We start from the raw sequence: 17203 nt of genomic DNA on the forward strand, positions 1-17203 counted from the left end.
TCAACAGTCCACGCACACGTGCATGGAGGCTTAAAGGGACATACCGCTGTTCTTGCATGTTTCAGCCCATTTACTACAAATGGTGAATATTTAATACTAATTCCGATCATTCTCCACCGCATACCATCATGTTTTCCTTCACTGGAGCTGTTGGTTTCCATTCATTTCAGTATGGCACAAAAAAACAAATTGTAAAGGCTAGCATCTTATTTAAATGAGGTCATCTATTACAGTGAAAATTATGCTAATGTTACTTTTTGTCAACGTTGTGCTGTTGTAGCAGGATAATGAAGTTGAAGCACAGATTGTCTGAGGTTCAACTCTCTACGAGTAGCTTTTCATTGCACAGTGAAATGACTGGTAACCAAGGGCTGGCTGCAAGGAAGGTTGTTTGCTCTTGTTTTGTATATGAACTATGTTGTATGTTTATTTTATTTTTGTACTATTTTATTATCCTAGGATGCCTAACAACATCCGATGAAGGGACTGCCAATGGAAATTAGCCTATTAGCTAACTCGGGTACATTTACATTTGTTTCGAATGTTGATTAATGTACATCGTCACTTATATATATATAAAAGTAGGGAAAACATAAAAGAAAATCAAATCCAGTATGTTATGTTTTGGAAAATGATCGGGGAGTCGTGCGAAATACACAGCACTTGTAGTAAACGGGCTAAAACATGCAAAAACACAGCTATGTCCATTTAAGGTGGCGGAAGTGTGTCGGCCTGTGTTTGTTTCAGAATGGAGGAACCGTGGTGTGCGCCTGCGAATAAGCCTGCTATTCTCTCAGAACCACTCCCTTGTTACTTGAGCAAACAGGAAGGGTGTCTCGCGCCCGAGCGCGCTCCGTATGCACAGCAAGGAAAGGTTGTGGGAAGGTCTGGCCTCAACTCCCTCTGTGCACTGGGAGCCACGGGCCGATGCCAAAGCCGATACTGTTCTGCTGTTAGGGCCACACAGGCAGGGGCCAAAGCCCCAGAGAGACACGGCAACAGCCTTAGAGAGTGCTTGCACTCAGATCGGATGTTTGTGGAGGTCTAGATGATGGGGGGTATAGACAGGGGTGTGTGTGTGTGTGTTGGGATGGGGAGGTGGTGGTGGGTAAGTGGGACGGGGGGTTCTTAGAGAGATTATACATACTGCTCTCACATGGACGTTTAGTGGGGCTCTGCTCAAATGAGTGTCGAAGCAGGCAGGGGTCCTGCGTAACAGGGGAAGTGGGGTAATGACTCGAGGGCTGGTACACATTAGAGGATATTAAAAGAGCCATTTTAATCACCCGAGCTACAAACCGGACCCTTGGTTTGGAGGGGCTAATAGCTGAAATGGATATGTTTCATTTGCACTGATTGAGATGATGAATAGACTACGAAAATCACTCCCAGGCAGTGAGCTAAGGTTTTCAAATGCTGGCATCTGAAATCAGAGAGCCCTCTGGAAGGCTTAATTCTTTATATTCGACATGGTTTACCATCACCTCATTACCTGCAACATTAAACTCTGACACTGTGACAAAGGCTTTCAAAACAACTGCAAGTCCTCGCTGCCGTAACGAAATTATTCAAGTTTGAACATAATAGGGGAATATCCAGGCAGGAATATTTCAAAATGTCAGAGTGTGACTCTTGCTTTGGTTTGCTGATTCCCTGTCAGAACCCAGAGAAACCCTAAGAAATGATGCATCACAACAGGTTCTGCTAACGGCACGAACTCGTCTCACACGGCTGGTGAGAGAAATCCAACTCCAGTCGAAGCGAACAAACAAAACCAACTCCTAGCACAGTTGCACTGAGAGTAAAGGTTGCTGGTTTGGGGCATCCGGGTAGCGTAGCGGTCTATTCCACTGCCTACCAACATGGGGATCGCCGGTTCGAATCCCCATGTTACCTCCAGCTTGGTCCAGCATCCCTACAGACACAAGACCGTGTCTGCGGGTGGGAAGCCGGATGTGGGTATACGTCCTGGTCGCTGCACTAGCACTTCTCTGGTCTGTTAGGGTGCCTGTTTGGGGGGGGGGGGGGACTGGGGGGGAATAGCGTGATCCTCCCACGCGCTACATCCCCCTGGTGAAACTCCTCACTGTCAGGTAAAAAGAGGCGGCTGGCGACTCCACATGTATGGGAGGAGGCATGTGGTAGTCTGCAGCCCTCCCTGGATCAGCAGAGGGGGTGGAGGACGGCTCGTGAGAGTGTAGTAATTGGCTGGATACAATTGGGGAGGAAAAGACGGCGGGGGGGGGGGGGGGATTAAAAAAAAAGTTGCTGGTTTGAATCCTAGTGGCTAGCCAAATCTAAACTGTACAATTTACCGTCTTGACAACAAGTGCCAAGGAGCCCTCAGGAGATTCCTGTAACTCCCAATGTTCATCACCGGAGCCGTTAAAGGCGACCGAAATTGAAACACTAACATTACTTATCACTTTAATCATCATTATTTCGTACCGTCTCTTTCCAGTGGAAAAAAACGTGCACTCTTGCAAGACACAAGATAATTGATGTTATACCTTGTAGTTACAGTGCAAAGAGAGTTCATGACCGAATGCCCTGTTCGGAACAGGGTTCTCTTTTCTAGACCCGGATGCTCTGCATAGATTGTGCAACTGGGTGTAGACTAGCTGTGTCTGTTACACCGTTCCCTTTTTGTCGGGACTCTCTTCCTCTTAAAGGTTGTAGAGTTCACATGCATATGCTACCAATCAAGTTCTGTTGAAGACATAACTGTTGTTGTAGAACCAGGTTCTTACTCTCACTCCGTTCTCAAGGTTGATCAGAAAATTGATCTAACAAAAAGTAATCTGCTTTTCCAGTTTTCTCTTTTTAAAACAGCTCCCCCGGTTGAGCTTTGCAAAACCGATCTTTTTTCCTAATACTAATGATGTCATCAGACACACTCGTTTACATACAGCCAATCAGATCAAATCATCAAGCTATGAAACCTCGCCCACACTTATCCTGGCTTGTACTTGTCACTCAGCGGTCTGTTAATGAACATTAATGAGGACTAGAGCGCTCCCTAATAGTTCTTGAGATGACTAAGAACAGTTCAGGATAAAGGTATAAAAAATACACATTATTATTTATTTACAAATAAAAAACACATTGCTTAAAGTTTTGTTAAGCTGTTCAGGGATTTTAGACGTGTAAATTAAATCTGATTTCGGTCCAACTTTAAGTGAGTGAACAGCGGAAGACCAGCTGTGCTACACCACAGAAAGGTTCATCTGCACACAATGTTTAGATGTGATGAACTGATTCACCTTTCTGTGATTTTCTTACCTGGATTATTGAGTATGCATAACACTAGCTGTACTACCAGCTGTGTGCTGTTGGCTTTTTCTGTATAAAGAAGCGTCAGCCCTTGTGTGTCAGTCCCCGCTGGATAAAGACCTGCGAGTTCACTGAGCAAGGACACTGATCGGTAATTCCCTTTTTTACTATTTTCTCTCTCTGCCTGCCTCACCCACCATGTGCTACAAAGACGTCCCTGTCACTCATGGTTATCAAAAAATATCTCATCTGTCACAAACAATGCAACCCTGAGAACCTCTATCCACTCAGGAGAGGCTCCTCTACTCACTCCTCCTTCACTTTTAGCTTATGGAATTGCCAATAGGCAGTAAATCAAGCAGAATTTAACCAAGCACTTGCTAATCTGTCAGACATTCAGGTACTAGCCCTGACCGAAACCTGGATATGTCCAGAAAACACCGTCACACCGGCCGCACTCTTTGTTGACTCTGCTTTCTCACACACAGCCCGTTCTGTTGGGCATGGAGACGGCCCGGGTGTCCTCATTTCCAAAGACTGGAAATTCACTAAGCTTTCTCCATTAAGCAACAACTCCTCCTTTGAATACCATGCAATCATGGTTACTGCTCCTATTAAGCTATTTGTGGTTGTCATATACCGCCCACCAGGGTGTCAACTGGGGAACTTTGTAGTCGGACTACACATGTTACTCTCAGCCATTCCTGACGATGACACACCGCTGGTCACGGGAGACATGAATATCCTTACTGAAAAAAACCCTAGCAACTGACTTCCTGTCTCTCCTGTCCTCCTTTGACCTCAGACACTCCACACTCACTGAGCTGGATATCTCAGGATCTGCCCTCCGCTGGTTCATGTCCTACCTCTCAGCGAGATCTTATAGAGTATCTTGGAGAGGAGAAGTGTCCAAACCACATGGCTCTCAAGGGTCAGTGCTTGGTCCCCTTTTCTTCTCAATATACACCACCTCACTTGGTGCAATCATCCGCTCCCATAGTTTCTCATACCACTGCTATGCTGATGATACCCAGCTCTTCCTATCATTCCTGCCAGAGGACCTCACAGTCTCAGCCCGGATATTGTCACGCCTTGCGGATATCTCTGCATGGATGAAAGAACACCACCTTCAGCTTAACCTATCTAAGACTGAACTCCTTCTCATCCCAGCCAGCCCATCCTTACAACAACAGATCAATATCCAGCCCCATTGACGACCAACTAACCTTTAAGGTTCACATGGCCTCGATTGCTTGGTTGTGCCAATTTGCCCTGTACAACATCAGGGCAATTAGACCCTACCTGTCTGAGCATGCAGCACAACTCCTGGTACAGGCTCTTGTAATATCACACCTTGACTACTGCAACTCCTTACTGGCGACGGCACGTCTGGTCTTCAACCAACCCAAAACAGCACATGTCACTCTGCTCATATCCCTCCACTGGCTCCCAGTTGCTGCCCGCATCAAATTCAAAACCTTAATGCTCGCTTACAAAACAGCAACTACAACAGCTCCCGCCTACCTGAACTCCCTCATTCAGGTCTACACTCAGTCCCGCTCACTACACTCTGCCAATAAAAGATGCCTGGCACTTCCGCAACAACGGGGCCCTAAGTCACTACCCAGACTCTTCTCTTCTGTTGTTCTCTGGTGGTGGAATGAGTTACCAAACTCCAGTCGATCCGCTGAGTCCCTCTCCATCTTTAAGAAGAAGCTAAAGACCCAGCTCTTTCTGAAACACCTCCACACCTGATGGTATTTAAAAAAAAAAAAGCTTCTATGCACCATATGCATTGCCTTTGTGCACTACGTGTTGACACCTATGTGCTATTGGACTTGAACATAGTTTTTTGACTTGCGTTGTCGGCTCCTGACTAGATCCTTGCTTGTGTTGTATTAACTCTCAGATGTACGTCACTTTGGATAAAAGCGTCTGCTAAATGAAATTGTGATTGTAAGAAAGACTTACATTTCAGATAGCGAGATAAAAAGACAGCTTTCTGAATGTGAAAAGGAGTCCATTCAACCAAAGATGGGTAAATTACAGTATTTAAAAGTGTGGATGTCTTTAACACAGGGGAGGTGGAGGTGGGCTGGCGGCGGCGGCGGCGGCAGCGGTGATGTCTCAACCTGACCTCATCTGAGCCGCAGCGTGCTACCCAGTGTAGGTAGCAAGGCTTCAGTGATGGATCAGCGTATTTCCAGCTGAGCCTGGGGCAGATGCTGGGGCAGAGTGTAGGCGCGCTAGAGTCTGGTTAGAAAATGGCAGGGTGTGCGTGTATGTATGTGTTAATGCCAGGGAACAAACCACACTGTGGGTGGGCCACCTGCGTCCTTCGGGGTAATTCCTGTCTACACGGTAACGGGAAAAGATAAGTGGTAGTAAGCACGGGGCGCCGACAGGCAGGGGAAGGAGAGTACAACTCAAATAGTAAGATACATGGGGCATTGCAACCTGAGGGCTTTGTATTTTTGGCTGACTCATCCTCCTCCTAACCACCAGAAAATGAAGAGTCACGTTACTTTAATATGTGTTAACAGGTCATGTTCATTCATGGCCTATACGTGCTAGATCTAATTCAGGATTGCAAATGGCGGGTGGGGGGCCTGACAGATTGGAGAAGAGTTTTCTGGGCACCCTGGACAGGACACCAGTCCGCCACAGGTCCCAAACACACACAATCACTCAAACGCCATTCATAGTCTTCCATTAACCAAGCTGAGCGTGTCTTTAGACTACAGGAGGAAACCCACACTAAACAAAATTCCCACTCTTTTCAGGGAATCATTTTCCAGGACTTTCCAAGGACATTTTCCAGGACTTTTTTTTGCTTGGCTACACATACACATGATAGGCATTGCTAATGGAAGGTCATATTATTACTTAGTAATAACTATCAGTGGAAGCCTCAACAGCCCCCAAATGGACTGTGTAGCGTTTCTCTGGTCACTGAACACTGGGTGGATAAAAACATACAATCTCAAGTAAGAATTACACTAAGATTATGCCACCTCAGCAGGTAAAAATATGATTCCAAAATTTCATTACCATTTACAATGACCTAAATAATTTTTTTCCCATGACATCTGATCATTTTCTTTCTTCCCCCTGGGTGTTTTTCCATTCTTGGAAAACCAGTGTGTGAATTTCCAGGTTTTCCAAGATGTGGGAGAAAACATGTAAATTCCATAGAGAAAGGCTGGAGTTGAACACTGGGAAACAACAGCTTTAACCACTAAACTACTGTGGCTCTCTATAAGACCAATATATATATATATTAAAAAAAAAGTAATTTCGAGACAGGCATTGATACAACACAGTGGACAGAGACCGCTTGTGCCTGCGTCAAAACTAGCAGAGTCAGCGAAGCAGAGAAGGAACAGCAGTTAAAAGGCGTTGGATGGCGAGAGTCTCATTACCTTCTCTATTTCCAATGCTTTACTTTGAATGGCCTGCGCCCGGCGGGCCTTGAAGTCCTCCTCCGGTGTTGGCGTTGGCTCCACGCTGGCAGGCACCATCACCACTTCCCCCGCTGCTGCCGCCGCCCCTTCCTCCACTCCTTCCTCCACTCCTTCCTTCACTTCTTCCTCCCCTACTTCCTCCCCCACCTCGACAGACTCCGTTACAGATGCGGGGGGGTTCTCCTGGAAGGCCAGAGGTTAAAGGTCAGAGCTCAGGCCAGCAGGTTTAAAAGGCAGGTTCTGATTTCAAAGTGGGTAGCGAGTTTGCTCTTTTAGCGGGGCTGTGTTCTTGTTTTTTCACGGCGTGTCTCAGAAAACATGCGGCACGCCAATGGTTGACAGGAATGCCGTGCTCTTACACCTGATCAGAGAATACTGACGCCAAAGATGAAAGTGGCGATTCAGTGACACAAATATATCAACCTACATTATTTGCAATCAAAAAAAAAAAAAAAAACCAAAACTATATGGACCCGGACAAAAAAGTACAGATCACTATTTCTTTTTTTTGTTTGAATTTTTCTCCCTTTTTCTCCCAGTTGTACTTTGCCCATCACCCCACTCCTCCGAGCCGTCGCTGCTCCACCCCCTCTGCCGATCCGAGGAGGGCTGCAGACTACCACATGCCTCCTCCCATACATGCAGAGTCACCAGCCGCTTCTTTTCACCTGACAGTGAGGAGTTTCACCAGGGGGACGTAGCGCATGGGAGGATCACGCTATTCCCCCCAGCCCCCCCCCCCCCCCAACAGGCACCCCGATCAACCAGAGGAGGCGCTAGTGCAGCGACCAGGACATACACCCACACCTGGCTTCCCACCCGCAGACACGGCCAATTGTGTCTGTAGGGACGCGGTAACACAGGGATTCGAACCGGCGATCCGTGTTGGTAGGCAACGGAATAGACCGCTACACTACTCGGATGCCCCAGATCACCATTTCCAAACATTAATCATCGTTAGGTGATTGTTGTATTTGACTTATTGACACTGAGGGAGCTAGCTGGAATTGCGTTGGTGTTTGACCACTCTCTCTTCGAGAGATTCGTTCAAAAGAGAAGAGTCAGCAGTGATGTGGTGTTGGCACCTTCCCCACCGCCATATTTGTGAATTAGCGATTGTCTTCAATGCACCAGTGACAGAAGGCATCAGAAATAACATTTGCTTGCATGTAAATCTTCGGGACAGTAGCTTGACACTCCATTAACAACCCTTTTAACCCGCTACTAACAAGTCTCCAGACCATTCTTCTTCAACCCAAGGAAGTGGGTCACCCTTAATGACTATTTCCTCCTACAACATGACCACGTCAAACCACAAGAAAGGGGGGGGGGCTACAATACATGGACTGCATGCCCTGTGTTGTGGGCACTTAGGAGAATCCCATAAAACTGAGATTCTCCGGCAAATTCCGTTTGCCTTGCTCTGCAATAAATCGGTTTTTCCAAAGGTGTGGTTGTGATTAAGAAATGGAAAGAGGGGCTGCTTTTATGGAGTCGTGGTTTAACCCTTTATCACACTATTGGTACTCAATCACTTTGCTCTGGACCGCCCGTGTTGACTTAATATTTTTAGCTGCTGGGGGAAAAAAGAAAAACGAAAAGTAAACGCCACAGTTCGGAAGTCAGAAGTGTGGCCGCATGTGACAGCGCTAGTTGTCAGGGGGACCCCCCCCTCACGTGAAGACCCTACCTTCTGAGACCCCGAGCTGTGTGGTGACTGGTCCCTGGAGCCGCTGGGAGTGTGGTCAGTCGGTGTCTGGACTTTATCTGGGGAAACACAATCACAGAGGTGGAAAGATTAGTAGGCTAAACCGGCAAACAATGAAGCTCAACATGCTTTTGGTAAGCAAAGGAATCCTGAGCTGGGGTAGACATTGTTAAAAAGACCACAAAGTTAAAAAAGAAAAAGAAAAAGAGAGAATACATGAACACTGCCACAGCATTGCTTGATTTCATTTAGCATTTTATGAAACAAACACAACAGGGAGGAATCCTTTACTTTCTACGGCACTTTAACTTGCAACGGAGAGGACAGGACACATCCAAGCAGAGCAACTTCTCCACACAATAACGCCTGAGAAGTTCGGCTGCGGCTAAATTGAAATATTGTGCTCCGCTGGCTCCAATGTGTCTATAAAAAAACAAATACAGCCAAGCAGAAGATATTTGTTTTTCTTTAAGGAATCTCCCATGGCGATGACACTGAGCCAAGGTAAAATTAAAAACACTTGGACTCGTGATTTTCCTCCTCGCTACAGGAGCCTCGGGTTGAGAGACACAGTAAACCTTAAAGGAAGTTCAGCACCAGTCAGAGCTCAACGTCCAGCACAATTCCATGTTTTCTAAATACGCAACTGCCGAGTTCAAGCTCCGGGTCTCAGCTGCAGAAAGACGAATCCAAACGTGACGAACTTCCGGACGGGACAAACCGGCCCCGCAGCACTGGAGGGTCTTTGGGTCTGTGGCATGAGGAGAAGCTGAGAACATACAAGTAGCTGACACCAAATCTGTGGGGAAATGAGACGTGTAACTGGGGCGATCAGTGATGTGCGATGTATTTCAAGGCAACAGATGTCCATGAATTACAAATCAACGATGAGAAGAACCGATGCAAATGAAGTGAGATTGTGAGCGGAGGCGATGCAGACTTCATATCATACCTAATCATTTTACTAGACCCCTGAATTTGTTAAAGAAAAAAAAGACAGACCCAGGTGCTGTTAAAGCTGAATCCTACACTTCTCTCCATTAATAATAATTAATAATAATAATAATTTATTATTTTTTGGGGGGGGTTCCCCCCCTTTTTCTCCCCAATCGTAGCCATCCAATTACCCCACTCTTCCGAGCCATCCCAGTCACTGCTCCACCCCCTCTGCCGATCCGGGGAGGGCTGCAGACTACCACATGCCTCCTCCCATACATGTGGATTCACCAGCCGCTTCTTTTCACCTGACAGTGAGGAGTTTCCCCAGGGAGGCGTAGCACGTGGGAGGATCATGCTATTCCCCCCCCAAAACAGGTGCCCCAACCGACCAGAGGAGGCACTAGTGCAGCAACCAGGACACTTACCCACATCCGGCTTCCCACCCACAGACAGCCAATTGTGTCTGTAGGGATGAACGACCAAGCCGGAGGTAACACGGGGACTTGAACCAGCGATCCCCGTGTTGGTAGGATATGGAATAGACCGCTACGCTACCCGGACGCCCATTAATAATAGTTATTAATAATAAAATAACTATTAATTATTACTAATAGTTATTTTATCCATCTGGAGCATGCAGTCAGGTTACCCAATACTAACTAGCATCTTCATCGTGGTTGGAGACCCTTTCCAGTCTCCTTACAGCGCTGTTGAAATGGTTTGACCAGGTAGGATGAACACTGGTGCAGCGGCAAACACATTCCTACTCAAACAAGGAAAAAAGATAAAACAAGAAGCCTATGCGTCCATGACAGTCAATATGACTGTACAACAGTGTGATTTAGTGTACTACATTAGACTGTCTGTGGTAGCTTTGGTCCCAGGATCCATTTCTACAAGGGCGGGAACTGTTTACTGCTGGGCTGACGGCACACCAGCCACAACGGCTGCTACACCTGGTTTGTAGTCCCAGAAAATCAGTTATAATACATATAGGTCTGTTTCTCTCTGCCTCCTACCACGTATATCACAACACTGTTCTACTGGAATACTGGCTGTCTGTCCAACACATCATCGCCACGATTCAAATGGATAAAATAACGACTTATTTATGGAGAGAAGTCTCAGATCTCAGCTTTAACAAAATATTCTGCAATCGTTGCAGGGATTTTGGACAGTGGGCAAATCCCATGTTTTATGAAACTATTGTTTGAAAACCAAAACGGCATTTGAGTTGGCAAATAAAAGAACAAATGAAAACCATCAGCCAAGCGGCCCAGCCCCCCCCCCCCCCCCCGAGGTCACCTACACAGAGGTGCCGCAGACGGGCAGCTGGTCGATAGAGAAGACAGTCTGCATTCTTTCCTTATCAAACACATGAAGCATGCTGTGCTGCTCCACGGTCTCCACTGAGCCATGACGGAGAGTCACTCCCCAACGTCTCCAGCCTGCCACAACGGTCTGACGACACCCCCACCCCCCCCGACCGGGGCATTTAAACAAGGGCACATTACCCACAGGCAACCGGAAAACCGCCACGGGCTTACTCGCCAGACTCCATTTCATCCGTTTCATGGCCGTTTATTGTTTGGATCAAACACGCCAGGCGATACATAACACCAGCAGGGATTTCTGTGTAAATAGCCGATACTCGCCTTTATAGAGCTCAACGTTTAACACCTTGAGAAACATCCAACAAAATCATGAGGACGAAGATGACAACTGACGCTTTTATTCATGTTCAGGTATTACCGATCTCATTTTTGCCTTTGCGCAATAAAGTATTCTGGAGAGCGACGCAGCGTTACGAAACGCTCTTGTAGTAAAAAAAAAAAGCCATTCACTTCAGAGTTTAGAACGGCATTTTCATGTTTTACGTTGGAGGCTTGCATTGGGTTTTACAGTCACACTTACAGAGACGATGAAAGGCTGTGGGAGTCACTCAGCAGCACCGACTACGAACCAAACATAACAACAGAAGAAGAAGGTGCATAATAATGATCTGGGGTTTTATTTCTAGCCAAAGCAAGAAGAAAAACTAGTGAAAAATGTTGCTACCGGCGTCCGGGTGGCGTAGCGGTCTATCCTGTTGCCTACCAACACGGGAGTCACTGGTTCGAATCCCCGTGTTACCTCTGGCTTCGGACATCCCTACAGACACAAATGGCCATGTCTGCGGGTGGGAAGCCGGATGTGGGTGTGTGTCCTGGTCGCTGCACTAGTGCCCCCTCTGGTCAGTCGGGGTGGCTGTTCGGGGGGGGGGGGACTGGGGGGAATAGCGTGATCCTCCCACGTGCTGCGTCCCCCTGGTGAAACTTCTCACTGCCAGGTGAAAAGAAGTGGCTGGTGACTCCACATGTATGGGAGGAGGCATGTGGTAGTCTGCAGCCCTCCCCGGATTGGCAGAGGGGGTGGAGCAGCGACCGGGAAGACTTGGAAGAGTGGGGTAATTGGCTGATAAAATCAGGCAGATAAAGGGGGAAAATGTAAAAAAAAAAAAAAAAAAAATGTTGCTACCGACCTGTCATGAAACATGTTCATTTGTCTCATTCTTATTAGTTTTGGCCATTCATTGTTTTGAATCCCTTATGTAATGCCTCACTGTACGGCCCATAATGAGGGGTTTTGGTGCTTGTAGTGACCAACATTAGGTGGAGGTTGTTTCGAGACTCCTGGCGCAGGACTCGGCCCAGTGTGTCCTCCTTAACATCGCCCACAAACCCTTGCTGTGTACTTTGATGTGCTGACCTAATTAGTCTTCCAGATGGGGGGTGGGGAGGAGGCGGGACAACCGTTTTCTGGCTGTTTTATTGCGTCTTCAAAGAGGCCCACAACACACGGCCAAGTCTCCAAAACATTAATATGTTTAGGCATGTAGGAAATGTCCACGCGCCGACGTTGGAGGCAACATCTCCTAAAACCCTTCATCCTTCGCATTATGACGCCTACCCATCTCACATCACCTCCAGAAAAAGAGACAGACAGACAGACAGAGACAGAAAGACAAACAGAGCGAGAGACAGACACAGAGAGACAGAGACAGAGAAAGAGCGAGAGAGTCGAGACAGAGAGAGCGAGGAAGAGACAGACAGAGACAGAGTGAAAGACAAACAGAAAGAGAGCGACAGAGAGACAGACAGAGAGAGAGAAAGAGAGAGACAGACAGAGACAGAGAGAAAGAGAGAGACAGAGACAGAGAGAAAGAGAGACAGACAGAGAGAGACAGACAGACAGAGAAAGAGAGACAGACAGAGAAAGAGAGACAGAGAGAGAAACGGAGGCAGAGAGGGAATCAGAATGACCTGCTGATCTAAATCAGGCCTCAGTTTTAAGGTATCTTCTTCTTATTTGTGTACTATATGTATGTATTGTTGACTTCTATGTATGTATATTTGTTAACATTGGTTATTTGTACAATGCTTTGGCAATACTGTATTTTGTTATAGTCATCCCAATAAAGCAAAGTGAATTTGAAATTTGAGAGAGAGAGACAGAGAGAGACAGAAAGCCATGCTTTGGCATATGTACAGTGTTACGTCATGCCAATAAAGCCATTTGAATTGACAGAGACAGAGACAGAGAGACAGGATCTTGTTGCTATGACGTAGCTGTGTAAGCTGTTTTATTGCACATGTTGATGTTTATATGTTCTGTATTCGTGCACTCTTATTGTCCTTTATGTGAAAATGCTTTGCAATACAAATGTGTATTTATTTGTCATGCTAATAAAAGCAAATTTGAATTTGACACACACACACACACACACACACACAGAGACAGAAAGAGAGGCAGAGAGAGAGAATATAACCAACACAGGCTTTCCACTAACGTGTGTCCACATCGACACACATTCCCTGAGCAGCGTTCCAACGGTGAAGTGTGGTGGAGGAGCCGAGAGCAGAGCGGCGGGCGCGGGCCGATGCTCGAGACATCTGCTAAGCCATCGGGCAAACTGCTCTCTCCCCGAGTTAAGAAGGTCACAGACCTTTGAATCAAAAGCCAAACTGCCTCAATAAAAAGCAAGGCTATCTTTTTCCCAGCCTCTTGGCGGGCGTGTGCGTCGCGGCTGTAATTAACACGCTAACGTGTTCCAGCACACCCGGGCCCCTCGCGCTGCACACCTCCTCGCAAAACAGATGCTTCGCCTCCAAACTGCTCTGCGCCCTCCGTGCACCCACAATCCTTTGCACGGGTTTTTTTTTCCAATAAAGAGAAGAGAATTACAAGGAGATGCCTTAGTAAGATGAAAAGAAGGGATTGACCGTGCAGCTAATAAAGCGACCGCTGAACAAGGCTGTTTCGTAAGCATCCGATAGCCGCGAAGGAAGGAATCGCAAACGTCTCCCGGCTGGTTTTATTGTGTAACTCTAACGCTCTTGTGTGCGCTTTGCGCCGATGGCATTTTCTCATTAGACAGGAGGAAATTTACAATTCTACTGTAGCGCTGCCATTAGCCACGCTCTCTCGGGTTTCGCCTGCAGAGTTCAGGGATGCTATACGCACCGGGGCAGCAGGTCAAACAGGAGGGTTTGCTACGGTTGGTCTCGAGTGCCGTTAAAAGGGGTTTCAGAAGGCACATCTGCAGTTCGACGCAGTGCAGCACATCAATCAGCGGACTGCGGCGTTTTCAGTGGATTTGGATTTTTCTTACCTTCTCTTACATGTGAGCATCTCTTTCTGATGAGCAGCTGCAAGTAGTGATTAATAAATGAGTAAAAGAGCAGTTATAAGATCTTACACAAGACCTTTTAGACTGAACAGGTCACTTCAGCATCACATAAGAAACGAAATTCCACTTCCCCCAGCCCGCAGCAGTGCGACACAAAAGACAAAAACACACGTCCCAAATTTCCCAAAAACGACACCACCAAACACATGCAAACACAGAGAGAACAACGCAAAAAACAAAACAAAACAACAAAGCACATACAAACACTTAACAACACAGTCCACCCAGTGCAACACAGTCCAAACATTCCACTGTCCAGAGAACGAACGCCAGCCAGGATGACTGTCGGAACCGCCGGTCTGCATGGGCCAGCAGCTAGCCTAGCCTGCCCCACCTCTGCAGGCCATCACACCACCCTCGGTACTTCCTCCTTGGGCGCAGCCCCGGCAGGGCCGTGGTCCCTGAGCCCACCGGACACAACAGACCAGGTTCCCCCAGCCGATCCAACGCCAGCTCTCCCAGCCAGACACCTTTGACACACCTCCCCGCACGCCATATGACGACACTACAACACAGCCAACGCTAGGCGAGGCCGCCGCCAGACCGCCCTCGGTGTTATCAGAACTGCCGGTCTTCATGGGCTAGGAGTTAGCTTAGCCTGCCCCGCTTCTGCGTCCTGTCAGACCGCCCTTGGTGTTACCTCTTCGGGCGCAGCTCCAGTCAGGGCCGTGGTCCCTGGGCCTACAAGAGACAGCAGACAAAGCTCTCCCAGCCGATCTATCGCCAGCTCTCCCTGCCATCAAACGAAGACAAAACAAACCTAGATGCAGACGTGGACAAAGACACTGTATGGACGGCACTGGGAGAGGCTGCCGCAAACGTAAGTTCGCACCGCCATCTTCCCAGACCGGTACTGGGTGAGGCCGCCGCAACCGTGAATTCGCGCCGCCATCTTCCCACACCGGTAATGGGTGAGGCCGCCGCAACCATGAATTCGCGCCGCCATCTTCTCACATCGGAACTTAGATGAGCGATGAAACATTTCTGTCCATAAATGTTGTGTCCAGACGAAGTGGTTCAACTTTTTTCGAAAGTCTTACACACTTGTTAAAATAAGCAGACATTTAAACGTTTTAATAATCATCTTATTAATACGTCTTTGAACGTGTTATCTAGGGTCTTTTTTTTTAATCTAAACTCCACCTCCTCCTAATAGTGTTTAACAGACTAGACTGTCTAAGACCAAAGATTTGCCCTAATCTTAACCATTTAGGACTTGGTGTCTTAACATTCACACTTGTAATGCTATTATTAACAATTATTTAAGAATCACAAGATGGTTATTAATATTTTTAAGCATTTTCTAATGTTAACAAGTGTGTTATGAGAGCTTATAAGTGCCCTGTAACTCATTTATTAATTGCTATTTATGGCTTAAGTATCACCTATATATATTTGTATTTTCCTATGAGATTTAAATATGGTATTAACAGCATACAGTGATAATCTCTTTGCTTCCCTTCTTCTTTCAGCTTATTCCCTGTTTCCCAGGGATTAATCTCTGATAATCTCTTTGCTAATAATTTAAAACTACTAGAGCCACAGAAGTGCCTGGTGGCTCAACCAGATCTGACCTCTCGGAGCAAGGTCCTGGGTTCAAATCTGGTCAAGGGTCTGTGTTGTATAGCATCCCATCCACTTCCTCTTAACCCACTTTTCTGTCACTCTTGACTGTCATAACTCAGTCAAGCAAAAAAATGCTTAAAACAGACTGTGAGCTGTAACAGCTCTAAAGCATGATGTAAACTTCATGTCTGAATAAGAGATTCCAGATCCAGCCTTGTCTCAGTTCAATTTGAAATGCATAGAGATGTAAAACAGGCCTGCCAACTTTCAGGGATGCCTTGGCCTGAGATTTTTGAGCAGGCAAGTCGGGTTGTGGTGGGGGATTAGTAAGAAATGCAGAAGGGGGTCACATACACCGATAAGCCAAAACATTAAAACCACTGACAGGTAAGTGAACACTATTGATCACCTTGTTACAATGGCACATGTCAAGGGGTGGGATATATTAGGTGGCAAGTGAACAGTCAGTTCTTGAAGTTGATGTGTTGCAAGCAGGAAAAACGGGCAACCCAAAGGATCTGAGCAGCTTTGACAAGGGCCAAATTTTGATGGCTAGATGACTGGGTCAGCACATCTCCAAAATAGCAGGTCTTGTGGAGTGTCTTCTGGTATACAATGGTCAGTACTTACCAAAAGTGGTCCAATGAAGGACAACCGATGAACTGACACCAGGGTCATAGGTGCCCGAGGCTCATTGATGTACGTGGGGAGTGAAGGTTGGCCCGTCTGGTCCGATCCAACATAAGAGCTACTGTAGCACAAATTGCTGAAAAGTTCATGCTGGCTATGATAGACGGGTGTCAGAACACACAGTGCATCGCAGCTTGCTATGTATGGGGCTGCGTAGCCGCAGACCAGTCAAGAGTGCCCATGATGACCCCTGTCCACCAATGAAAGCACTTACAATGGGCAAGTGAACGTCAGAACTGCACCATGGAGCAATGGAACAAGGTGGCCTGGTCTGATTAATCATGTTTTCTTTTACATCATGTGGACAGCCAGGTGCGTGTGTGTTGTTTACCTGGGGGAGAGATGGCACCAGGACGCACTATGGGTAGAAGGCAAGCCAGCAGAGGCAGTGTGATGCTCTGGGCAAGGTTCTGCTGGGAAACCTTGGGTCCTGGCATTCATGTGGATGGTACTTTGACAAGTACCACCTACCTACACATTGTTATAGACCAGGCACACCCCTTCATGACAACGGTATTCCCTGATGGCAGCGGCCTCTTCCAGCAGGATAATGCGTCCTGCCACACTGCAAAAATTGTTCAGGAATGGTTTGAGGAACATGACAAAGAATTCAAGGTGTTGCCTTGGCCTCCAAATTCCCCAGATCTCCATCTGATCGAGCTTCTGTGGGATGTGCAGGAAAAACAAGTCCAATCCACGGAGGCCCCACCTCACAACTTAAAGGACTTAAAAGGATCTGCTGCTAACATCTTGGTGCCAGATACCAGAAGACACCATCAGAGGTCCTGTAGAGTCCATGCCTCAATGAGTCAGAGATGTTTTGGTGGCACGAGG

The 17203-nt window shown here is 47.0% G+C and overlaps 1 protein-coding gene across 1 annotated transcript in view; it reads right to left on the reverse strand.

Moving 5' to 3' along the window:
- LOC130114386 (periphilin-1-like) overlaps nt 1–17203 on the reverse strand; it is a 51906-nt gene that overhangs the window by 8132 nt on the left and 26571 nt on the right. The window contains exons 8-9 of the mRNA XM_056282250.1: nt 8428–8504; nt 6696–6920 (exon numbers count right to left, since the gene is read on the reverse strand). Coding sequence (XP_056138225.1) covers nt 6696–6920; nt 8428–8504 — 302 coding nt within the window. The remainder of the gene's footprint in view (nt 1–6695; nt 6921–8427; nt 8505–17203) is intronic.

This window comes from Lampris incognitus, chromosome 6 (assembly GCF_029633865.1).
Source record: "Lampris incognitus isolate fLamInc1 chromosome 6, fLamInc1.hap2, whole genome shotgun sequence".
Classification (NCBI taxonomy): domain Eukaryota; kingdom Metazoa; phylum Chordata; class Actinopteri; order Lampriformes; family Lampridae; genus Lampris; species Lampris incognitus.